This window comes from Pseudorca crassidens, chromosome 3 (assembly GCF_039906515.1).
Source record: "Pseudorca crassidens isolate mPseCra1 chromosome 3, mPseCra1.hap1, whole genome shotgun sequence".
NCBI classification, from domain to species: domain Eukaryota; kingdom Metazoa; phylum Chordata; class Mammalia; order Artiodactyla; family Delphinidae; genus Pseudorca; species Pseudorca crassidens.
In genome coordinates, this window is record NC_090298.1 from 45755797 (window position 1) to 45781372 (window position 25576).

A 25576-nucleotide genomic window follows, 5' to 3' on the forward strand; every position below is an offset into this window, starting at 1 on the left:
ACTTTTTCTTCAAAAGTTTTATGATACCACACCTTTCACTTTGAAAAGACTTGAGTTAATGTTACAGAATTTAAAAAGGGAAGATATTTTATTTGGACATAAGAAACATAATGTGAAAAAGGAACACATGCACTCTGCATATAATCCTATGAACCTAATGAATCTCAAAAATATTAACTTTGTAAAGAAATAAATGCATATTTTCCTCCTTCAAAATTCAAATCCAACATTATGTTTCTGTTATCATTATCTTTTTCATTGATAATTTTCTTAATTCAAAATTTGTTCTGTGGAAGTTAGGATGAAGATTCTTGGACAGGAAAATTCTGAGACTTGATTTCTGAATACGTACCTAAAGGGACAGTTGGCAATTTGTATGCTAGTTTGGGAGTAATTTTTTTTTAAACTTAAGGAACTCAGATTCTGTAGTTACAAAGCGAAATACCAAAGCTGCCTCTTTGACGTTATAGGAAATTACTCAAGAACTTCAAAAACGGTCCTGCAGACCATTTCTCATTATAGAGGGGTGGGGTCACTTGTTCACTCATGTGAAATACCTGTGACATAGTGGATAAGCTTGTAGCTCTAGAGCCGCACCACCTGAATTGGAATGCTTACGTTTCTGCTGACAAAAAGCAAACTTCTTAAACTTCCCATGCTTCAATTGGTTTTCTCGTCTATAAACAAGGATCATCACAATATCTATCTTGTGGGTTTTATGTGAGAAGAAAATGATAAAACTGCGTGTACAAAAAGCTTACTAAACTCTCTTGAAAAGACAGCTATTAAATGTACTACTGGACGTTTTTGCCTCAAAAGAATGCCTTAGGGTTGCCTTTGTCTAATTTGTGCCTGTGATCCGTAAGAATGAGACAACAAATAGGCCAGTAATTTAAGCCACAGTCATTCACAAGCACATAAAACATAAAACTCTTAGTGAGCGAAACTTTTTCTTATGTATTCACCTACGTACTGTTCCAGAAAATCACTTGAGCTGCATGAGTTAAACTTCTAATCATCTCTTGGATTCCAAGCTAACGAAAGAGCTGAGTTGCTGCTGCTCTCCTGGCTTCAGTGTTAGACTCGAGGGCACTTCCAACCTTAGAGTATATTCCATCCACTTCATTTCCTGAATAAGAAAATCAATTCCTCAAAACCTTGCATAATTTTTATCCTTGTTCTATCATCCACCAATCTCTTTCTCTACAGGCAAAAACAAGGAACCCAGTAAAGAAATAATGGAGTGAATTGAACTGAAATTCCATTCACTGGGGCTCAATTCAAATAGTGCTGAGGTGCTTGGTTGTGAATGTTCCAACCCAGTGTCTCCTCTAAGAGATGAAAGTAATTTCTCCCTCAAGTAGCTTCTGAGAGTTAAAAGCAAAAAATCAACAACTACAAAAACACTTCCTACAAATCCATCTGTAATGAAACATCTAAGATGAAAACTCCCTACTTGGAAGTTCTTACAATCAGTTAAATCACGAGGACTAACTGGGAACTTGGAGAGAACCAATTACTGTGGTATGCTAAAAGCAACATAATGGAAGAGCCTAAGAATTCTCAGTCTCTTGATTGGCTACTCTTCACAGGGTGAAAGCTTTTCTACTAAGACATAATGTTCCATTAGTCAAAAGATGAAAAAGCAAGATCAGAAATTACATTTTTCAGCACTAACATAACCTTAGCTAGTGTTTACAGGCATAGCACAGTGCATAAAAAATGCTCCTTTTTATTGGTTTTTCATTTCCCACTAGGGTGGGACCAATTCACCTCAGTTTGCTGTGACTTTTGAGAATTCAGCATTGAAAATCCTATATCCCAGCAAAGCCCTCAGTCCTGGGCAAACTGAAATGCTTGGTCACCCTGTATCCCAAACCAAGTCAGTCCTACACCTAGCCACATCTACAATGTAATTTTCAGGGCTCCAAAAGTGCCTTCACCAGAAAAGCATCTTCATCAGCTTGAAATACAGCATTTGAGAAAAGATAAGTAGAAGCATATTCATAAAATAGCTTAAAATCCTCCCTGTGGCTTATTGGTAACATACAGTCATTCATACATTGTATGGCAACAGGGAGACAGTCCCAGAACTCCTGCCACTTACTATGGGGAGAGAAGCCATAAGGTAAGCCATCTCAATACACCTCAAAAAGTGCTATGATGGCCAAAGTTCTGAGTACTATAGAAGCACAGGACAAATATACCTGGAGCCTGGAAGAATCAAGGAAATCTTCCTAGATGGTGATAGCTGAGAACTTTTTTAATTTTTAAAAAAATTTAATACAATTTTTAAGGGTTACTTTCCATTTGCAGTTATTACAAAACATTGGCTATATTCCCTGTGTTGTACAATACATCCTTGAGCCTATCTTACACCCAATAGTTTGTGCCTATTGACAAGTGTGAGGTGATACCTCATTGTAGTTTTGATTTGCATTTCCCTGATGATTAGCAATGTTGAGCATCTTTTCATGTGCCTGTTGACCATCTGCATTTCCTCTTTGGAAAAATGTGTATACAGTTCTTCTGCCCATTTTTTAATCAGGTTGTTGTTGTTTATTTATTTATTTTTGATGTTGAATTGCTTATATATATTGGATATTAATCCCTTATTGGTCATATCATTTGCAAATATTTTCTCTCATTCAGTAGGTTGTCTTCGTGTTTTGTGGATGGTTTCCTTTGCTGTGCAAAAGTTTTTAAGTTTAATTAAGTCCCATTTGTTTACTTTTGCTTTTATTTCCTACACATTAGGAGATCCCCAAAATATTGCTGGTATTTATATCAAAGAGTGTTCTGCCTATGTTTTCTTCTAGTTTTATTGTGTCTGATCTTACATGTAGGTCTTTAATCCATTTTGTGTTTATTTTTGTATACAGTGTTAGAGAATATACTAATTTCATTCTTTTACCTGTATCTGTCCAGTTTTTCCAGCAACACTTATTGAAGGGACTGTCTTTTCTCCATTGTATATTCTTGCCTCCTTTGTCATAGATTGACCATAAGTGTGTGGGTTTATTTCTGGGCTCTCAATTCTGTTCCATTGATCTAGGTGTCTGTTTTTTGTGACATAAGCTGGGATCTTAAACGCATGTTTAATTTAGTGCTAGAAGTATTAAACAAAGCCTTATTCTGAGAAAGGAGGCTAGACAGGCAGGTTTTCCTGAATATCATGCAACCAGAAACAGCTGACATTTTTGGGAAAAGGAGATGTTCCAGAGTGGGGGGAGGGGGAATGAGGACAGGAAAGATCTGGGAAGGCACCCGAAGGGGCAGAGTGTGTTCCTCCAGAGCAAACTTCTTCCTTTTATCATGTTTGCTTTCATTTCCTGTAGGAAAAACCTAGTCCTCTAAACTATTTCCCCTCTAAAGTACCCAAGTGTCCTTCCCATTTGTATCTATTAAACCTTGTTCATCTTTTCAGATTCCTCTGAACATCTCCATTTCCACCAAAGCTTCCTTGCTCTTTGCTGATTCTCCCTGAGCTTCATCTTCCCAGACCTCTAACCCTTTACTACATGTGCCACACACTTATGAGCTTCATTATATTTGTTTTTCAGTATTTTACATTTAAATTCATCAAAATCTGTTGAGCACCTACCATCTGCCAGGTAGTTATTAAATAGTAGTGAACAACTTAAATAGGACCCCTGGCCTCCTGGAGCATATAGTCCTTCATTAAAAAAATAGGATTATAAGCACTAAAAAGTACAGACCATGCAAATATGTCAGTTGTATCCTCTACAGTGTCAAAAACAACTATGGTGCACATTGGGCAATTCATAAGTATTTGTTGACTTGAGGAATTAAAAAATTCACTAGTGAAATTGTTCACATTAGGAAACAATAATAAAAGCAGACAAAAAAGAGATGGTACATAGAAATTATTCAAGGGTCCAGTTGAAATGTGATGATGTATGTACACACTTGATTGTATAGTCCTGGGGATGTTAAGGCTGTGAAAGTTAAATGAGGAAAATGGAGTTGGAATTTTGGGAAAACTCCCTATGATGAAATTACAGATTATTTTTCTCTTAACCAAGCTTAATAGCATAGTTAATACATATAATGAATGCAAAGAGAACTAGAAAGATCTGAGTTTAAATTTTGTTTTGCCTCTGTGACCTGCAAAAGTTATTATTTGCTTTGACTCTCAATTTGCTCATCTTTAAAATGGGACAGTGTGCTGATACCTCCTATTTACCCTCCTTTTCCACCCTACTCTGCCATTCTTTACTCTGCTCTCTGTCTTAGGAGGCTGAATCAACAGATTCCAAGGCTCATGATTCTGACTGGGTTTAGCCAATGGGGAGCTGGCAGGGGACAGAAGGTGGAAGGCTGGTTATTTCCTTCCAGTGCAGTCTCCATCTTCCACAGTAGTTTCTTCTCTGTTCAATGCTTCCTTCCTGGACTTTAGCCATCTGGCTGTAACTTCTCCCTGGTTCTCTGTTGCTTCTAGTCCCAGGGTACACTACTGTCTCCTGTTGGTTTCCACTAACACTGCCATGGCTCTGTAAATAGCCCCTTTATTAAATTTTCTACCAATTACCCAGTTTGACTGTGCAATCTTTGCCTGTTTATCCAGACAACAATCATATTTGCCTCTTTTTTTTTTTTTTCCTCTCACTGTTGTGGCCTCTCCCGTTGTGGAGCACAGACTCCAGACACGCAGGCTCAGCGGCCATGGCTCACGGGCCCAGCCGCTCCGCGGCATGTGGGATCTTCCTGGACCGGGGCACGAGCCCATGTCCCCTGCATCGGCAGGTGGACCCTCAACCACTGCGCCACCAGGGAAGCCCCATATTTGCCTCTTGCTAATGTAAACATTAAGTTAAACTATGCAAAATGTCCAGCAGAGTTCCTAATATAAAGTAAGTCTTAGCAAATATGACTCTCTCACCCTCCTTCTCCTTCTTGTAGAACACTCTGGCCTTCCTAAAGACAAGGTACTAGTCTATGCTAGTATGGAATCTGTACTAAATCTGATTTTTAATAGTTTAATAACTCTCCTTGAATAGGTCTTTGTTACTATAAAGAAAAAAAAAACTGTTGCTTACATCAGGGTCATTAGCAAATGAAATCAAGAAAATGCGTCTTTCAATGAGTCATGGCAATCTAAAGAAAAGTGTACTTCAACTATAAGTGCTTTGACCAGAGTTAAATGTGTGCTTTATAATGATATAATATCCCTCCTTTCAGGAACACATACATACTCAGACTATAAAAGAGCACAAGGGTCAGACAGAAGAAAAAGATTTATTTGACATAGGCAACAGCTTTGTGGACAAAATATTGCTTACAAAAATTTGTTTTGGAGATGATTGATAATATTTCTAGCTCAAGTTTCCTATAGATTTTGTGGCAGGGAGAGTAACTGAGAATTAAATGTGACAGAATATCTGTTGGGAAATGATCGAGTCTCCCTTTTCTCCATAAGATGATCATGGAAGAATGAAAGGTGTTCTTTCCTTGCAGTAGGGGTGATGAGGCTTGTGAGTTCTTTTGTCCAGGAATCCTTAACTTTCCTTACCTCCCGGGGATAGTTAACAGTCAGAAGAAGGAGTAATCAGTTGTTGTAGGTATGCTGGAAGGAATTTTCTGAACATGACTTTGTTATTAAAGGCTTAGGTCCATGTAAATAATGAAACTGGATTACTCAAAGAGAAACTTAACCAGCAGAAGTACTGTGATTGAGGATTGAAGAGGGGCTCTGTGAGGTTGATAGATCCCCTGAAGCCAGGGAGGTGGTGGGAGTTCTGGTGAAGAGCAGCAGAGGCAGGTGCTCATGGAAATGCAGAGCCGTTGATGGTAGAGCCTTGATGCAATGCTGGGCTGTGTGTGGCAAGTTGAAACAGTGGCCACAGTCTCCACAGCTTCCTGTATCTGAGTCCTTTTGAAATGTGACTATTCAGCTCCTCTTATCAAGAAGTGGAGTTTATTTCTCCACCTCTTCAATCTGAGCTGAACTGTGATGTCTTCTGGTAAATATAACAGAGTGGAAGGGATGATATGCCAGTTCCAAATCTAGGTGTCAGGAGGCCTTGCATGTTTCTGCTCTTTCTCTTAGAACCTGGAAAACTGCCATGTGAACAGATTTGAAATATCCTACTCTATGAGAGACACATGGCATGGTCCTTCTCCCATTCCCCATCTGATAGCCAAACAATCCAAGAAGCCACTTTGCTGACTTGTAGCTCACCACAGAGGTATGTGTAAACCCAAGTGAGACAGAAAGACCACTCAACAAAGTCCAGCCCCAATTGTCAACCCATAGAATCATGAATTAAGAATGTTTAAATCACTAAGTTTTGAGATTATTTGTTACCCAGCAAAGCTAACTGATACACTCTGTGCCTATGACTTTGGGATTTTGATCAGAATCTCTGTGGCCTAGCTTGGCATGGGGAGAATGGTGCTACCTGACTACAAATCGGCCATGTTGACCTGAAAAAAATCAGCATCAGTGACCATCAGAGATGTCCAGCATGTACCATTTTGCTGTGCTCCCTGTCCTTCAGGGTTCTGTGTAATCTGAGGAGGGAGGAAGGAGAAACCCTTGCCCCCATTTCTGTCAGATCAGTTGATACTGAACTTTCTAACCATCTTAATATGTGGGGACTTGAGTCAAACTTTATTTCAATTAGAAAAATAATAAAACCTGGTTCTGTAGCTTATGTCACATTTTTAAAATAATAAAATTTAAAATATTTAACAAGCCCTTATGTGAAAAGGAAAGTATTATACTTCAGCTTTCCTTAGATTTTATACCCTGTTTCTCAGCCAGCATAGGAGAGATAACCATCAGATCACATAACTTTCTGGAGGAGGTTTTTGAGTTCTGATTTAATGTGTGGTAATTTCATGATTTTTGAGCAAAAGTTTGGTTAAGTTATGAGATAGCAAATAAGTGTTCAAGTCCAAAGTAGTGATTGTTGAAATGTTGTATATTTACAAAGAACTCTGGTCTTAATGTCATGTGAATTGCATATTAGTCTTGGCTCAGTTATTAAGTATTGTGATGCTAGGTGAGTCATCACCCATATTTGAGCCTTTATCTGCAAACTCAGAAAAATACTAAATAATCCTTAAGTCCCTTTGAAGGTCTTCTAGTCTTTGTCTTGCCTTCTACATTTACAATCGGATACCTTCTTATTCAGAGGCATAATTTACTTCTCCATAGAATATCCTTGAACTGATTACTCTTTCCTATAAATCTTTAAAGCAGTTACTAATGAGAAGAGTTGGCAGGCAGCTAATCAGGCCCAGGTTTGTGTTATCTCTGCCACTGATATCTTGTTATCTGTTACCTGTTTATCTGCTCTTCTGAACTAGTTTGGAACCCCACTTGAGGATGAGGGTGGTGTCTTATCCTTTCTGACTGTGCATTTTAAAGTATAAAATGTAAACCTAAAAATAACTCAATGAAAATTATTGATACACATAAAATTGACTATAATAATAAATTGTGATGTACTTTCAAGATAGCTTTTTTTCCAATATTTGTTAGAGCCCTTCAATGGCATCGGATGACACGTGGTACTTTAGGCAGGTCATTTCACTTTACTGGAATCTAATTTATAATGCATAAAATGGAAGGATTCAGCTAGATCATCTGTAAGAACGCTTCTTCATGTACTAGTCTGTCATGTTTTAAGTGCTATGGAAGTTCAGGACATAGATGTTTGTCATGAGCCTCATTCTTCTTAGCTAGACTTGGCTCTTAGATATAAGCTTAGCTTAGAGCTATTGAAGGCGTGCAGGCTGGCTGTCACAGGTGCTCTGGCTGGGTGCCCACAGCATGTTCTTCCATCTCACCCCTCAACCTCCCACCTTCACCCCCAAAACACACACACACACTCCACACTGTTGCAATTCTAAGAGATGCTGCTTAGGGCCACCCTTTGTTCTCAGAGTTAGTATGTTAGATTGACTCTTTTTTGACTGGTCAGAAGCCTAGAGGTAGAAAATTTAATATCTACACTCGACATAATTAAGTTGGGTCTTGATTATAAAATTATTTTCAAAATTTGTAATAGCTTTACAAAATAATTGTTTTAAAAAGATAATGATATCTAGCTCTTTGGAAGTAAGACCTGGCTTCTGTAAAGATGTAGGTCACATAACCTTCACGCAAGATTAGCAATCTGAAACCTGTAGCTGAATAAGTACTTTGCATGAAATGTGCAGACTGTCGTTTAAAATTCCTTTGTTTTTCTCATAATCTGCATAATTATAATCTGTTTATTCTAAAGCTATCTTCTATGATTTGGAAATATAACATATACACTTTACCAAAAGATCTGAAATTGATACAAAGCTCCTTAGTAATATCTCTAGTGCATCAAATGAATCAGTATCTGACAATGTTGACAGTTTTCAAATTTAAAAATGTATGAAAAGATATAAGTAACCCAGTAATTCCATGAGAGGACTCTATGTAGTATCCTTGTTCCCAAGCAAGGTCAACAACAGCAACAAAGTCTAGTAAAACTTCTTTGAAAGACATTTTAAACATATTATCTTGAATCAATATTGCCTTTTTTTAAAAGCTTTTTTTGCATCTATTAAGATGATCATATGGTTTGTATACATCAGTTTCATAATATGGTGTATCACATCGATTGATTTGCATATAATGAAGAATCCTTGCATCCCTGGGATAAATCCCACTTGATCATGGTGTATGATCCTTTTAATGTGTTATTGGATTCTGTTTGCTAGTATTTTGTTGAGGATTTTTGCTTCTATATTCATCAGTGATATTGGTCTGTAATTTTCTTTTTTTGTAGTATCTTTGTCTGGTTTTGGTATCAGGGTGATGGGGCCTCATAGAATGAGTTTGGGAGTGTTCCTTCCTCTGCAATTTTTTGGAAGAGTTTGAGAAGGATTGCTGTTAGCTCTTCCCTACATGTTTCATAGAATTCACCGGTGAAGCCATCTCGTCCTAGACTTTTGTTTGTTGGAAGATTTTTAATCACAGTTTCAATTTCATTCCTTGTGATTTGTCTGTTCATATTTTCTGTTTCTTCCTGGTTCAGTCTTGGAAGCTTATACCATTCTAAGAATTTATCCATTTCTTCCAGGTTGTCCGTTTTATTGGCCTAGAGTTGCTTGTAGTAGTCTCTTAGGATGCTTTGTATTTCTGCGGTGTCTATTGTAACTTCTCCTTTTTCATTTCTAATTTTATTTATTTGAGTCTTCTCCCTCTTTTTCTTGATGAGTCTGGCTAATAGTTTATCAATTTTGTTTATATTCTCAAAGAACCAGCTTTTAGTTTTACTGATCTTGGCTGTTGTTTTCTTTGTTTGTATTTCATTTATTTCTGCTCTGATCTTTATGATTTCTTTCCTTCTGCTAACTTTCGGTTTTGTTTGTTCTTCTTTCTCTAGTTCCTTTAAGTGTAAGGTTAGATTGTTTATTTGAGATTTTTCTTATTTCTTGAGGTAGGCTTGTATAGCTATAAACACCCTCTTAGAACTGCTTTTGCTGCATCCCATAGGTTTTGGATCATTGTGTTTTCATTGTCATTTGTCTCTAGGTATTTTTTGATTGTTTCAGTGATCTCTTGGTTATTTAGTAACATATTGTTTAGCTTCCATGTGTTTGTGTTTATTACGTTTTTTTCCATGTAATTCATTTCTAATCTCATAGCGCTGTGGTCAGAAAAGATGCTGGATATGATTTCAATTTTCGTAAATTTACTGAGGCTTGATTTGTGACCCAAGATGTGATCTATCCTGGAGAATATTCTGTGCGCACTTGAGAAGAAAGTGTAATCTGCTGTTTTTGGATGGAATGTCCTGTAAATGTCAATTAAATCTATCTGGCCTATTGTGTCATTTAAAGCTTCTGTTTCCTTATTTATTTTCATTTTGGATGATCTGTCCATTGGTGTAAGTGAGGTGTTAAAGTCCCCCACTATTATTGTGTTACTGTCAATTTCCTCTTTTATAGCTGGTAGCAGTTGCCTTATGTATTGAGGTGCTCCTATGTTAGATGCATATATATTTATAATTGTTATATCTTCTTCTTGGATTGATCCCTTGATCATTATGTAGTGTCCTTCCTTGTCTCTTGTAACATTCTTTATTTTAAAGTCTATTTTATCTGATATGAGTATTGCTACTCCAGTTTTCTTTTGATTTCCATTTGCATGGAATATCTTTTTCCATCCCCTCACTTTCAGTCTGTATGTATCCCTAGGTCTGAAGTGGGTCTCTTAAAGACAGCATATATATGGGTCTTCTTTTTGTATCCATTCAGCAAGCCTGTGTCTTTTGGTTGGAGCATTTAATCCATTCACGTTTAAGGTAATTATCAATATGTATGTTCCTATGACCATTTTCTTAATTGTTTTGGGTTTGTTTTTGTAGGTCCTTTTCTTCTCTTATGTTTCCCACTTAGAGAAGTTCTTTTAGCATTTGCTGTAGAGCTGGCTTGGTGGTGCTGAATTGTCTTAGCACTTGCTTGTCTGTAAAGCATTTGATGTCTCCATCAAATCTGAATGAGATCCTTGCTGGGTATCGTAATCTTGGTTGTAGGTTCTTCCCTTTCATCACTTTAAATATGTCATGCCACTCCGTTCTGGTTTGTAGAGTTTCTGCTGAGAAATCAGCTGTTAACCTTATGGGAGTTCCCTTGTATATTATTTGTATTTTTTCCCTTGCTGCTTTCAATAAATTTCTTTGTCTTTAGTTTTTGCCAATTTGACTACTATATGTCTCTGTGTGTTTCTCCTTGGCTTTATCCTGTATAGAACTCTCTGCACTTCCTGGACTTGGGTGGCTATTTCCTTTCCCATGTTAGGGAAATTTTCAACTATAATCTCTTCAAATATTTTCTCGGGTCCTGTCTCTCTCTCTTCTCCTTCTGGGACCCCTATAATGTGAATGTTGTTGCATTTAATGTTGTCCCAGAGATCTCTTAGGCTGTCTTCATTTCTTTTCATTCTTTTTTCTTCATTCTGTTCTGCAGCAGTGAATTCCACCATTCTGTCTTCCAGGTCACTTATCCGTTCTTCTGCCTCAATTGTTCTACTATTGATTCCTTCTAGTGTATTTTTCATTTCAGTTATTGTATTGTTCATCTCTGTTTGTTTGTTCTTTAATTCTTCTAGGTCTTTGTTAAACATTTCTTGCATCTTCTCGATGTTCGCCTCTATTCTTTTTCCGAGGTTCTGGATGATCTTCACTATCATTATTCTGAATTCTTTTTCTGGAAGGTTGCCTATCTCCACTTCATTTAGTTGTTTTTCTGGGGTTTTATCTTGTTCCTTCATCTGGTACATAGCCCTCTGCCTTTTCATCTTGTCTATCTTTCTGTGAATGTGGTTTTTGTTCCACAGGCTGCAGGATTGTAGTTCTTCTTGCTTCTGCTATCTGCCCTCTCAATATTGCCTTTTGTGAGAAAAACTATGGGCAAGAATCTGGGCTTTGGAATCAGATAACCCTGAGCTTCAAATCCTGCCCCAACATCTTGCTGGCTAGGTGTCCATAAGCAAAATCATGAGCAAGAATGAGTTAAAATTATTTTTCTTTTAATTAAAAAGAGATCAATAACATCATGGGGATATTCAATTTCTTCCAAAGGCAACATGAGACAATCAATAGCAATTCTTGATAGAGATGCTGCACAAAGTTGAAATCAAAGACAGCTTTAACACAGAGTCAGACAAAGGTAATGGGCCTCAGTCTAGAAAAACCTCCTGTTTGTTTGGAAATGGTCCCAGAAACACCTAGGATTAGACACCCAGCCATATCCTTGCACAGTGGATTTGAGTAAGGCATGCATGAGGGAGTAAGTGAATCCCCAGGGTCATACTTATCTCTTATACCAAGCCTCAGTCATTTTATTTTTCAGTGTAAGTCCTAACAGAGAGATAGTAACAATGGTAGAAACAAAATATCTAATGCTATTTTTCATTTAACCAATATCATCATTACTAATTAATAATTATCCTTGTTCTTGGGTTTGTTTAGCCTAATAAATTATCCCCATTTAACCCTACTTGATAGAATTTTACTGTTTAATAGAGCTGATATAGACAAGGACTGATAACAACAAAGTGAATAATAGATAAACTAGATAAATACAAAAAACAAAGTAAATGCTAGTAAATATCAGATAAACACAGGATAGTCAGTCAATAATGAAGAGTGATGTCAGACAATGAAAAGAAAACTGAATCCAAAGACAAAGATTTAAGAGTTCTTATCTCAGCTATCCCTCTAATGATCTATGTGACCCTGGGTAAGTCATGCTCTCTGGACCTCAGGACTTTGAGCCTGCTCTACTTTCTAATATGGGGAAGTGCTCATGTTACATACTTTGTGACACTCACTGGTGGGCTCTTTGCCTTCACTTAACTCTACTGTGCCTTTTAAAACCATTTTAATGTCAACTAACCCCAGATTCATATGTAAGTGGAGAAGACTTCCCTTTTTCCTTATTTCCTCAACAAGAGCCAGACTATTCTAACCTTTGGGTAATTCCTTGATTTTAAGGCTTTGATTGCTGTTAAATTACAGAGCTCCCTGGGAATGGATAAATTTTAAAATTATTAGACATTCACATTTCAGTAAAATTGCTAAAGGAAAAAAGTAGCAAGATTTATCTTATAGTCCCCCTTATGCCCTATAGGAGAGATTACCAGCTGTCTGCCAGCACCTGTTCTTCCCCAGTACCCATTTTATAACAGAATTCCTGATTTTCAGCTGGGCACAAGTTTACCCAGAATAGGGGCTACATTTCCCAGCCTACCTTGCAAGTAGGTATGATCATAAGATTAAGGTCTAGGCACTGTAATGTAAGAGCACTGGTGTATTAAAAGGGATGCTGGAATGCCCTTCTTCATCATATCTTCCTTCCTGCTGGCTAGAATGTGGATATAAGAGATGGAGCTCCAGCAGTCGTCTGCTGACCTTGGGAATGAAACTCACAGATGGTGGCCTAATTTCAAGCAAAGATAAAGTGCTCTTCTGACTTTAGGGAGATAATCAGTTCCAGTCCACTTTTGTTTGTTGAGTTGATCCCTGACTAGCTTTTTTTTTTACTCCCTTCACCCACTTAAATAACCAACTGAGGCAGGAGAAACAGGACAGAACTAAGTTCCCCAAAACCTTTCACAATGTTTTTTTTTTTTTTCCTCAACTCAATTTTCATGGGTTCTTCCACAAATAAAAGACATACTAGAAAACTGAGGGGGTAAATCATTGTAATAAAATTTTAAGAAGGGATGAACTTCTCAAATAATAGTAAATCCAAGAGGGTTCAACACATAATATTTCAACATGTTCTGTGGTATCAGACTCTTTGAATTCTGAGAATTTCAGAAGGTGATGATGATAGTATGAAAATTATAGGAAATTTTTTTGAAGAAAGACAAGCTCTAAGTAGCTGTGCATATTTTTATTATTAAATGCCAATAATTATACACATTTAAGTGTCAGTATTACTTTGTTGGTACTTCTCTTGGAAAAAATTTATAAAGAAGTGTACCTTTACATAGATCTACAAAAGATCTGCAGAAGGCTTATGTGTAATAATCTATCAAGAAACATATAGATATTGGTTTTTACCTTTTAATTTTATTTGCTATTAGCTAACTTAAATGAAATTGCTTGAAACCTCACATAACCAATGCTCCCCTATGAGGGGAGCATTTTCAAATGTGTTTTCTGAATAGCTATAAAAACTATTTACCTAGGTGATATCAATTCCATTCTCATTGATTGCAAGATTAGAAGACAGATCTTAGATTTCTTAAAAAAAAAAAAACGGCAAAAACAAAAACACAATCTAAAATTATTGGGACATTTTGAACATGGTAGGTTCCCAATGCATTGTTGTTGCAATATTGAGTCAGTCTGTGACGTTTTCGAGGTTTGTATTTTTGAAAAATTCTTACACATAAAAAATTTTAAGGCAGTGTTTCTCTGTTTAAGGACAACTTGCATCAGAATTGCTGGAGTGTTTGTTTAAAAGGCTAATTCCCAGACACATCATCACTTCCAGTGAATCAGAATCTCTATGCATGCCTTGAGAATATGAATTTTAACACCCCCAAGAGATTTTCAAGCACATTTAAGTTTAAGAACCTCCGTTCTACTGCTTTGTCTAGTGCAATGGAGTTTCAAGCAGTTTTAAGTTATTACTTCCATGTCTCTGTCAGTATCAAGTTAATTCTTTTCCCATTCTGCCTCCAATTTTTGACCACACGTGAAAGGCGGGGATGATTACTGGACTGAATAACATTTACTCTTAAAGGGAAAAGAGAGTTTTTAGATCGGTACAGAGAATATGGATAGTCACACATATTTGTGAACTGAGGGGAAAAGATACGTGTAATAAAAGTACAGTTCCGAGATTTCAAAACTATTTTTGAACTAGTCTGGAGGAGCATGATTGTAATGTAAGGCATGACCCTGTGTTAAAGAAAGGACAGGATAACTTAATAGAGGTCTCCTATCTTGTTCTGTGACGGTGCTTCTAGGCTCTGGTGATGAATGTGTTCATTTTCTGTGACTTCCTTTGGGTAAATAACCCGGTGCCCTATCAGCTCTCCAGCCCTGGGCCAGCAGCGGCCGTGTGTGCGCACTAATGACGGTGGAAGGTGTCTGGGGGAGGGCCTGGGGAGGGGCTGCCCTGCACGATCGCGCCCCTGGCACTTCCTAAGAGACTCTCAGCTCTTTCTCTGCAGCTGGTACTTGAAGCCTCCACACTCTCCCTCCAGAGAAAAGAAACCATCTATCTAAATTAGCTGTGCTCTCTCGTCCCTCGTTTCTCCCTCCGCCAGCCGCCACCCCCACCCCTTCCATTGTGTAGTGCGTTTAGCTTCTCTTCCTGCGTGAGACCTTAACCTCGTTTGTAGCAGGACGGATTACTAAGAATTTCGGAACCTTGAGTTGCAATGGAGCTGTATGGAAAGGTAAGCAGAAGGGAGTTCCTCTGCATGCTCTGAGTGAAATCTTGCTTTGATGGACTTTGGTGTGTGTGTGTACGCGCGCGCGTGGGTGCCTTCTCAATGCAATTGTGTGAGTAAACCACTTTCTTTATGTGTGTGCCATTCATTCTCGTTCTCCCCCGCGTTTGGTGAATGAGATTGTAAAACCACCCCACTCTGCCTATGGAAATGTATAAACTTTCCCGATTCAGGATGGGGAGGTGTAGCGCGGAGAGTTCCAGAATGCAGCGCAGGTTTCGTTTAGATTGGGAATTAGCACAAGGTAGTGCGTTTCCTAACAAGAAAAATCACAATCTAGCTTCGGAAAGCGATAGGTAGCAAAGAAAAATCTCCAGCTGAGATGAGCCGGGGTCACTTTTCGCCTGCACCTTGCGAGGAAATGGTCTGTGAGGCTGAGAGCAGCAACAACCGGGAGCGATTCCAAAAGAGAAGGGAGGCTCGGCGGCCGAGTCCAACAGGAGGAGCAGCCTGTTTTTATGCTGGCTTGCCGGGAAATGTAGTTCACGGCTCACCGGTTTCCCGGAAAGCTCAGCAGGGTTAGACTACAACTCCCAGGAGCACGCGGGGCTCCCAGCCAGTACGCGTGTGCGGCGCCAGGAAGGGACAGCTCCGGTGCTGATGTTGGAGCCGGTTAGCGAACCCCAAGAGTGCAGTGTGGAGCGTGAAGCGCGCGGGCTGTGCACGCTTGATCGGGCTCCCGGGCCAGCACTGTCTTAGCCAGGGAGAGAGGACACTTTGCGAACAATGAGACACGAAGCTCCCATGCAGGTGGGTCTATATAGAAAGTGTGGCCTCGGGAGGAATTGAGAAAGATGCTTTCTCCCTCGCTCCCAGCATAAACTGCGCCCGATCTAAGGGAAGGTCTTAGGCAGCCACCCGCGGGGATGCGGTTCTGACTTGGTCCATGGAACAGAACTGGGTTCCTCTACGCTCCGCGGGGCTGTAACTAGGGATGTTTTGACGCGGGTAAGAGTATACATTATCTTTCTAGGCTCCACAAGGAGGATTATAGTGTCTAAAACGTAAACTTGAGCAAACAAAAGTCAGAGGAGCATGCAATCTCGTATTGGCATTGATTGTCCCTCCTGGCTTGCCTGGTTGTGATCGCGGTGCAGACACACGGACTTATGGCGAGGTTCGGGGTTGCGAACTCTACTGGAGTCGGGATAGAGCGAATACTGCTTGGTTAAGAGCGCGCTAAGAAAGGAGAAGCCAGTGTTAGGGTCCCCATAGTCCTCTTTCTTCAGTTAGGGTCCTAGTAGTATCAACGGAAAAAGCAAACCCATTGGGGCTTGACTCTTCCCAGAAGTAAGCAAGCCTTTATCGCTGTCCACACAACTGGTTTACTGCTGCGTTTCAAAGACTATCCTCTGAGCTTTCCTGAGTAATGTGCCCATTTGTTGTCCGTTCCGATTCCCTATTTCTGTCACATTCTTATGTTTGCTTCCTTTGACTCCGGTGCAAAGGTGCCTCTGCCTAAGCACCTTGCTTAAGTTTTGTTTTTAAGTAAAGATGAGTGATGCTGTCTCCTTTGTATATACAATCAGTTAACGCTAAACATCAGCCTGTGTTCATTACCAAGCAGAGTGATCCCATTGCGTAACAGAAAGGCACTTTATGAATGGGATTGAGAGGGGAATGGAACATACGTTTGGAACGTGTTGTCTCTCTTGAGAACCCAACCCTGCTACCAAATCCACCAATATAAATGTTTGACTTTAATTCGTGCTTAAACATTTTCCACAAAAATCAAGGGCTTTAAACGTATGCTTCAATTTACTTTTTATTTATGGTATGGGTTATGTATATTAACATATATGCTGACTGGACTGTTCAATGAAAAAAGATCTGTAGAATTTAATTGTTTGTTGAAGGATTATATAATAGAAGCTCTCGAATTACCTTATGAGTTATTGAAAATTTGATTTGGTCCAGAGAACATTGGCCCTATTGTGAATCTTCTAATACCTCTGTTTGTGACTTAGTTTTTCATTATAGACCTGATGTGAAAAGAATCTGGACAGACAATAAAGGTGCAGGCTGTTGCAATCAAGATATATTGGCTTATGATAATTTCCCGCTACTAGAGGTACTGCCAGGAACCAACTGGCTAAATTAAGCATATCTGATTACAAGTAAACATTGACAGTAGATTTTAAAAGTAGATTGTTAGTATTTAACATCAAACCCATATATGCACTGAGGTGTTTATGTTAAAATAAATTTCTAACAAATAAATCACACTGCATCTTTTTTATTTTCTTATAATAATTGCTTAGAATGTTCAAAAGGGTCATTAAAATGTTACAGAACTGTATGAAATTAGTGCCTTGAGAACTATTTTAAATTATTTCATATCAACTTTGTAGTAGGCACTGTAATTCCATATTTTAGTCAGAACTTTAATGAATAATTAATATAAAAATAGGTAACAAAATTAATTTGCTTCTGGATGGAGTTGTCATATTTAGGATGTATTTTATTCACTGGACTTGATTTTTGAAATTAAAACTTACAATGCCCAAATGCTATCAAGAATAACATGTACATTAAAAAAAATCAAAGACTATTTTCTGTAGTATATTTCATTTCAGCACATTTATTGATTCAATTTACCAAGTAAATTGTTATGGTGGCCCTCTCTCAATTACTGTCAGGTTTTCAAACATATATAATGATAGAAAGAATAAAAACTATAAACATGCTTCATATATATATGTTTTTTAAGTGGCAAGTAATGTCTCAGCACCTGTACTTCTGAATCATAAGCACATAATCACATTCCAGGTGATTTTGGCATATGAAAATGCAATGAGATGAATAGTTGACTTTTTTTCTTTTACATTTAAAGACTGAACCACATCATCATTTAAAATACATGCCCCTAAGTTTTCCCTTAGGTTTCTGGAAAATGAGTCACAAGCAAAACCTCATTCTATAGTTTCATTATCCTAAGAGATTCTTTTCCCCATATAAAAATATTTAGTTCATTTATTCAGTGAAGCAAAATGTGCTCTTTAATTCTTGATTTCCTAATTTACTTATTTTATTTTCTTAAATCAAAGAATCCTTTAAAAATTAATGTCTTTTAAAAAGTATTTATTGTGCCTATGTACATAGCTCGGTGCTCTGTTCAAGGTAGTTATCTTTGATATATGCAAATTTTCTGAAGAATATTTCTCTCTGAGTTGATGCAAAATAAGGGATAATAATTGTTTTATAGGGATTATTAAAATAATAAACCGTAATAGTCTTTGCTGTCTGTATTTCCTTTGCAACTAAATAACCAGGAATAGCATTTGGTAAGTGTTCCAAATGATGGGTTAGAATTTTAATGCAGGAAATGGTCATTTTGTGTTTCTTCATTCAGTGCATCCATAAATCCTGAGGGCCAAATGAAATGGGGAATAGCAGCGCTCGTGACTTGAGGGCAAGACTCTCATGAACAAATTGTCATTTGATTCAGGAGCCAGGTTGAACAAATTCCAGTTTATCTAGTGCTTTGTGCTAAGCACTGTGCCTTGCATTCAGATCTCTCTGTGTGTGTGTGTGTGTGTGTGTGTGTGTAAAATATAAAACAGTCCTAGAGGTCACCATTATCCTAATTATGGGCAGATAACTAGAACTTTTTAAGATTAAAAAACTTTCCCAACACGGTAAATTCAAAATTCTGCCAGACTCTAGAAAGCCCTTGTTCTTTCCTCTATTATTTTGGGTTCCTCAAGAAGACACAAAATGGTGGTGTAATGAATGAGGGCACTATTGATATAATTTGATTCATTCATTTGGTTCAGAAGAAAGAAAATTGTCTCTTCTGTTTATAAATTTATCTTGCATGAACTAAACCAAATATTTGAGAAAGGCCAATGTTTTAAAAATGGTTAGCTTTCTGTTTCCTGGGTTTGAATTTCTTGCAGCTTTACTTACTCTCTTGCAGGACCAGTGGAATTCATTGTCTCTGTTTAAATGCTTATCTTCAATTTTGTCATCCACAAGCTTTCTGGGTCATCACATAAGTGCAGAGCCCTCTAACTATTTAGGAAACTTGAGAGGAAAACAACTACTCAAAGCATGGAGCAGAGTGCCAAAAAAGGTTATTTGGCTAAAAATGAGGATGATTGAAGAAAGAATATAAGTGTAGGCTGAAAATGAGGTTGAGGTGAAAACCATAATAGGTATTAAATACAGCCATGCTATATAACAAAAACAACTTACAAAGAATCAGTCTAAATATCATTGTTTCATTTGGCTGTGGAAGGTACATGGCAATCTTGCATTTTATTATTGTGGAATTTCTAACCACATCCAGCCTCTGTGATGATCCCTTTATCTTTATAAGAAATGGAAGTTTAGTCCTCATCCCTTACAGAGATAGAGAAAAACTCTAGTTGACATTGGAGAAACGAGAACTTTTTTCTTACTCCATTTGAGCAAATTCCTCAAGTATCCACCTTCCTTCCGTAAAGGAAAGTGGAGGATAGAGAGGAGAATTACAGTAAAAATAAATTTCTGTGGTGTAAGAATGATTTTCCATTTTCATTTTTTTAGTCCAAGAAGTCATGGTTTTATTACATGGCATAACCACAATTTTCCCCTGCCATTCTAAGCTTATATTGGAACTGCAGGTTCCTTTCCTGACCATCATATGCCAAGATGGAAATACATTTTTATGCTAAGGATTGAATTTTCCTGGGACTATTCTTACACCAAGGATACTCAGCTTACTAAGTATAAACAGTTGTGCCACCTGAAAAAAATGTTGTATTGGTTAAAGGTCGTCCAACAATTTTCCCCATTTTTCATTCGTTAATTGGGTCCAGAGGTTCTAAAGGAACCCTCTTAACAGCTCATAGTTTTTTACCATGCATACTATGACCTGTGAAGATGAAATCTTTTAGATTTATTTGGATTTACATAAATTTTTAGCATTTTTCATTTGTTTATTTACAGTTTTTGATATATTTCTATATGTTGAAATGTACAAATATTAAGTGAACAACTTGATGAATTTTAAAAAATTATTTATTTTTATTTTTTTAAAGTCTTTATTGAATTTGTTACAATGTTGCTTCTGTTTTATGTTTTGGTTTTTTGGCTGCAAGGCATGTGGGATCTTAGCTCCCTGACCAGGGATCAAACCCACACCCCCTGCACTGGAAGGTGAAGTCTTAACCACTGGACCTCCAGGGAAGTCCCAAATTTGATGAATTTTGATAAATGGGTACACCTGTGTAATACATACCACTATAAAGATGTAGAATATTTCCAATCAGCCCCCAAAATTCCTTCATTCATATTCTTTTTCCAGTTAATCTACCAATGCAATAAATTCTTGACTTTTTTCACCATAAATTAGTCCTGTTCTAGAATTCTATATAGTTCTGGAAAGCATACAAAATGAACATATTGCAGAATATACAGTGTGTACTCTTAAGTCTGGCTTATTTTGCTCAGTATAATGTGTAAGGGATTTATTCATGTTTTTGCATGTATCAATAATTCATTTTGTTTTATTGATGCATATTATACTGGTGTATCAATCTACAACACTTTTAAAATCTATTTGTCTGTTGATGGACTTTGAGGTAATTTCATTTGGTGCTACTATAATGAAGGCTACAAACATTATCACATTGGTCTTTTTATGATAATGTGTTTTCATTTCTTATGGGTAAATACCTAGAAGTGGAGTCGTTGAGGTAAGGGTAAGTCTTTGTTTAATTTTCTAAGAAACTGTCAAATCTCTAGCCAAAATGGTAGTGCCATTTCACATTCTCACCGGCAATGTATGAACATTCTAGTGGCTTCACATCCTTAACAGTGTCTGGTGTCAGTGGCCGTTTAAATTCTGGCCACTTTAATGGGTGTTTATGGTATCTCATTGTGATCTGTATTTGCATTTTTCTAATGAGGGTGATATTCATTATATTTGTATCTTTTAACTGGCCATTTGTATATCTTCCTTTGTGTAGTGTCTTTAGCCTTTTATCCATTATCTGGGTTGTCTTTTTATTGTTTAGTTGCAGAAGATCTTTATATAGGTTTTTTTTTCTTTTTTGATATCTGTTTGTTTATTTAGTTTTGAAACAAGTTCTTTGAATGTATTAAAATATTTTCTGCCAGTCTGTGCCTTGAATACTCATATCTTAATAGTGTCTTTTGATGAGTATTTTTATTTTGATGAAATTTAGGTTATTAATTATAGGTGGGGTCTATATTTGGACTCTACTTTCTTTGATCTATTTGTCTTAACTATGTCCCAAGACCTTAATACATTTGTTATTTCTAGTAGTATTTTTTTAGATTCCTTAAGAATTTCCCCATAAATAATTGTATCATTTGCAAATAGAGACAGTTCTTTCTTTCCAGTGACCTCCTTTTTTTTGTTTTTTTCCTATAACTTATTCCACAGGATAGGACAGCTAGTAAAATGTTTTATTTTTTTTAATTAGTTTTTAATTTTTATTTTTTTCAATCGCCCAATTCATCACACCACAACCCCCACCCCCCACCGCTTTCCCCCCTTGATGTCCATACGTTTGTTCTCTACATCTGTGTCTCAATTTCTGCCCTGAAAACCAGTTCATCTGTACCATTTTTCTAGGTTCCACATATATGCATTAATATATGATATTTGTTTTTCTCTTTCTGACTTACTTCACTCTGTATGACAGTCTCTAGATCCAACCACGTCTCAACAAATGACCGAATTTCATTCCATTTTATGGCTGAGTAATGTTCCATTGTATATATGTACCACATCTTCTTTATCCATTCATCTGTTGATGGGCATTTAGGTTGTTTCCGTAACCTGGCTATTGTAAAGTGTGCTGCAATGAACATTGGGGTGCATGTGTCTTTTATTTTTTTTGTGGTATGTGGGCCTCTCACTGTTGTGGCATCTCCTGTTGCAGAGCACAGGCTCCGGATGCGCAGGCTCAGCGGCCATGGCTCATGGGCCAAGCTGCTCCGCGGCATGTTGGATCTTCCCAGACCAGGGCACGAACCCGTGTCCCCTGCATCGGCAGGCAGACTCTCAACCACTGCGCCACCAGGGAGGCCCGCGTGTGTCTTTTTGAATTATGGTTTTCTCTGGGTATATGCCCAGTAGTGGGATTGCTGGGTCATATGGTAACTCTATTTTTAGTTCTTTAAGGAACCTCCATACTTTCTCCATAGTGGCTGTATCAATTTACATTCCCACCAACAGTGCAAGAGGGTTCCCTTTTCTCCACACCCTCTCCAGCATTTGTTGTTTGTAGATTTTCTGACGATGCCCGTTCTAACTGGTGTGAGGTGATACCACATTGCAGTTTTGATTTGCATTTCTCTAATAACTAGTGATGTTGAGCAGATTTTCATGTGCTCCTTGGTCATCTGTATGTCTTCTTTGGAGAAATGTCTATTTAGGTCTTCTGCCCATTTTTGGATTGGGTTGTTTGTTTTTTTAATATTGAGCTGCAAGAGCTGTTTATATATTTTGGAGATTAATTCTTTGTCAGTTGCTTCATTTGCAAATATTTTCTCACATTCTGAGTGTTGTCTTTTCATCTTGTTTATGGTTTCCTTTGCTGTGCAAAAGCTTTTAAGTTTCATTAGGTCCCATTTGTTTATTTTTGTTTTTATTTCCATTACTCTAGGAGGTGGATCAAAAAAGATCTTGCTGTGATTTATGTCAAAGAGTGTTCTTCCTATGTTTTCCTCTAAGACTTTTATAGTGCCCAGTCTTACACTTAGGTCCCTAATCCATTTTGAGTTTATTTTTGTGTATGGTGTTAGGGAGTGTTCTAATTTCATTCTTTTACATGTAGCTGTCCAGTTTTCCCAGCACCACTTTTTTTTTTTGCGATATGTGGGCCTCTCACTGTTGTGGCCTCTCCTGTTGCGGAGCACAGGCTCCGGACGCTCAGGCTCAGCGGCCATGGCTCACGGGACCAGCCGCTCCGTGGCATGTGGGATGTTCCCGGACCAGGGCATGAACCCACTTCCCCTGCATTGGCAGGCGGACTCTCAACCACTGCGCCACCAGGGAAGCCCCCCAGCACCACTTATTTAAGAGACTGTCTCATCTCCATTGTATATCCTTGCCTCCTTTGTCATAGATTAGTTGACCATAGGTGCGTGGGTTTATCTCTGGGCTTTCTATCCTGTTCCATTGATCTCTATTTCTGTTTTTGTGCCAGTACCATATTGTCTTGATTACTGTAGCTATGTAGTATAGTCTGAAGTCAGAGAGTCTGATTCCTCCAGCTCCATTTTTTTCCCTCAAGACTGCTTTGGCTATTCGGGGTCTTTTGTGTCTCCATACAAATTTTAAGATTTTTTCTTCTAGTTCTGTAAAAAATGCCGTTGGTAATTTGATAGGGATTGCATTGAATCTGTAGATTGCTTTGTGTAGTGTAGTCATTTTCACAATATTGATTCTTCCAATCCAAGAACATGGTATATCTCTCCATCTGTTGGTATCATCTTTAATTTCTTTCATCAGTGTCTTATAGTTTTCTGCATACAGGTCTTATATCTCCCTAGGTAGGTTTATTCCTAGGTATTTTATTCTTTTTGTTGCAATGGCAAATGGGAGTGTTTCCTTAATTTCTCTTTCAGATTTTTCATCATTAGTGTATAGGAATGCAAGAGATTTCTGTGTATTAATTTTGTATCCTGCAACTTTACCAAATTCATTGATTAGCTCTAGTAGTTTTCTGGTAGCATCTTTAGGATTCTCTATGTGTAGTATCATGTCATCTGCAAACAGTGACAGTATTACTTCTTCTTTTCCAATTTGTATTCCTTTTATTTCTTTTCCTTCTCTGATTGCTGTGGTTAGGTTTTACAAAAATATGTTGAGTAATAGGGGTGAGAGTGGACATCCTTGTCTTGTTCCTGATCTTAGAGGAAATGTTTTCACATTTTCACCATTGAGAATGATGTTTGCTGTGGGTTTGTCAGATATGGCCTTTGTCATGTTGAAGTAGGTTCCCTCTATGCCCACTTTCTGGAGAGGTTTTATCATAAATGGTGTTGAATTTTGTCAAAAGCTTTTTCTGCATCTATTGAGATGATCATATGGTTTTTATTCTTCAATTTGTTAATATGGTTTATCACATTGATTGACTTGAGTATATTGAAGAATCCTTGCATCTCTGGGATAAATCCCACTTGATCATGGTGCATGACCCTTTTAATGTGTTGTTGGATTCTGTTTGCTAGTATTTTGTTGAGAATTTTTGCATCTATATTCATCAGTGATATTGGTTTGTAATTTTCTTTTTTTGTAGTATCTTTGTCTGGTTTTGGTATCAGGGTGATGGTGGCCTCATAGAATGAGTTTGGGAGTGTTCCTTCCTCTGCAATTTTTTGGAAGAATTTGAGAATGATGGGTGTTAGCTCTTCTGTAAATGTTTGATAGAATTCACATGTGAAGCCCTCTGGTCCTGGACTTTTCTTTCTGGGAAGATTTTTAATCACAGTTTCAATTTCATTACTTGTGGTTGGTCTGTTCATATTTTCTATTTCTTCCTGGTTCAGTCTTGGAAGGTTATACCTTTCTAAGAATTTGTCTGTTTCTTCCAGGTTGTCCATTTTTTTGGCATAGAGTTGCTTGTAGTAGTCTCTTAGGATGCTTTGTATTTCTGTGGTGTCTGTTGTAACTTCTCCTTTTTCATTTCTAGTTTTATTGATTTGAGTCCTCTCCCTCTTTTCCTTGATGAGTCTGGCTAATGGTTTATCAATTTTGTTTATCTTCTCAAAGAGCCAGCTTTTAGTTTTATTGATCTTTTCTATTTTTTTCTTTGTTTGTATTTCATTTATTTCTGCTCTGATCTTTATGATTTCTTTCCTTCTGCTAACTTACGGTTTTGTTTGTTCTTCTTTTCTAGTTCCTTTAGGTGTAAGATTAAATTGTTTATTTGAGATTTCTCTTTTTTCTTGAGGTAGGCTTGTATAGCTATAAACTTCCCTCTTAGAACTGCTTTTGCTGCATCCCATAGGTTTTGAATCATCGTGTTCTCATTGTCATTTGTCTCTAGGTATTTTTTGATTTTCTCTTTGATTTCTTCAGTGTTCTCTTGGTTATTTAGTAACATATTGTTTAGCCTCCATGTGTTTGTGTTTTTTACATTTTTTTCCCCTGTAATTGATTTATAATCTCATAGCATTGTGGTCAGAAAAGATGCTTGATATGATTTCAATTTTTCTAAATTTACTGAGGCTTGATTTGTGACCCAAGATGTGATCTATCCTAGAGAATGTTCTGAGCACAATTGAGGAGAGAGTGTAATCTGCTGTTTTTGGATGGAATGTCATATAAATATCAATTAAATCTATCTGGTCTACTGTGTCATTTAAAGCTTGTGTTTTCTTATTAATTTTCTGTTTGGATGATCTGTCCATTGGTGTAAGTGGGTTGTTAAAGTCCCCACTATTATTGTGTTACTGTCGATTTCCTCTTTTATAGCTGGTAGCAGTTGCCTTATGTATTGTGGTGCTCCTATGTTGGGTGCATATATATTTATAATTGTTATATTTTCTTCTTGGATTGCTCCCTTGATCATTATGTAGTGTCCTTCCTTGTCTCTTGTAACATTCTTCATTTTAAAGTCTATTTTATCT

General features: G+C 37.5%; 1 protein-coding gene across 3 annotated transcripts in view; it reads left to right on the forward strand.

The window, feature by feature from the left end:
- The window catches only part of RAB3C (RAB3C, member RAS oncogene family), a 398656-nt gene that overhangs the window by 74945 nt on the left and 298135 nt on the right, over positions 1–25576 (forward strand). Inside the window, exon 1 of one of the 3 annotated variants that reach the window (XM_067730724.1) lies at positions 14689–14929. The exons of 1 other annotated variant lie outside the window; for it this stretch is intronic. In XM_067730724.1, the coding sequence (XP_067586825.1) occupies positions 14912–14929 (18 nt within the window). In that variant the 5' untranslated portion in view covers positions 14689–14911. Of the gene's footprint in view, positions 1–14688; positions 14930–15552; positions 15734–25576 lie in introns of those variants that run through there. One more of the 3 variants, XM_067730722.1, reaches the window with a different exon arrangement.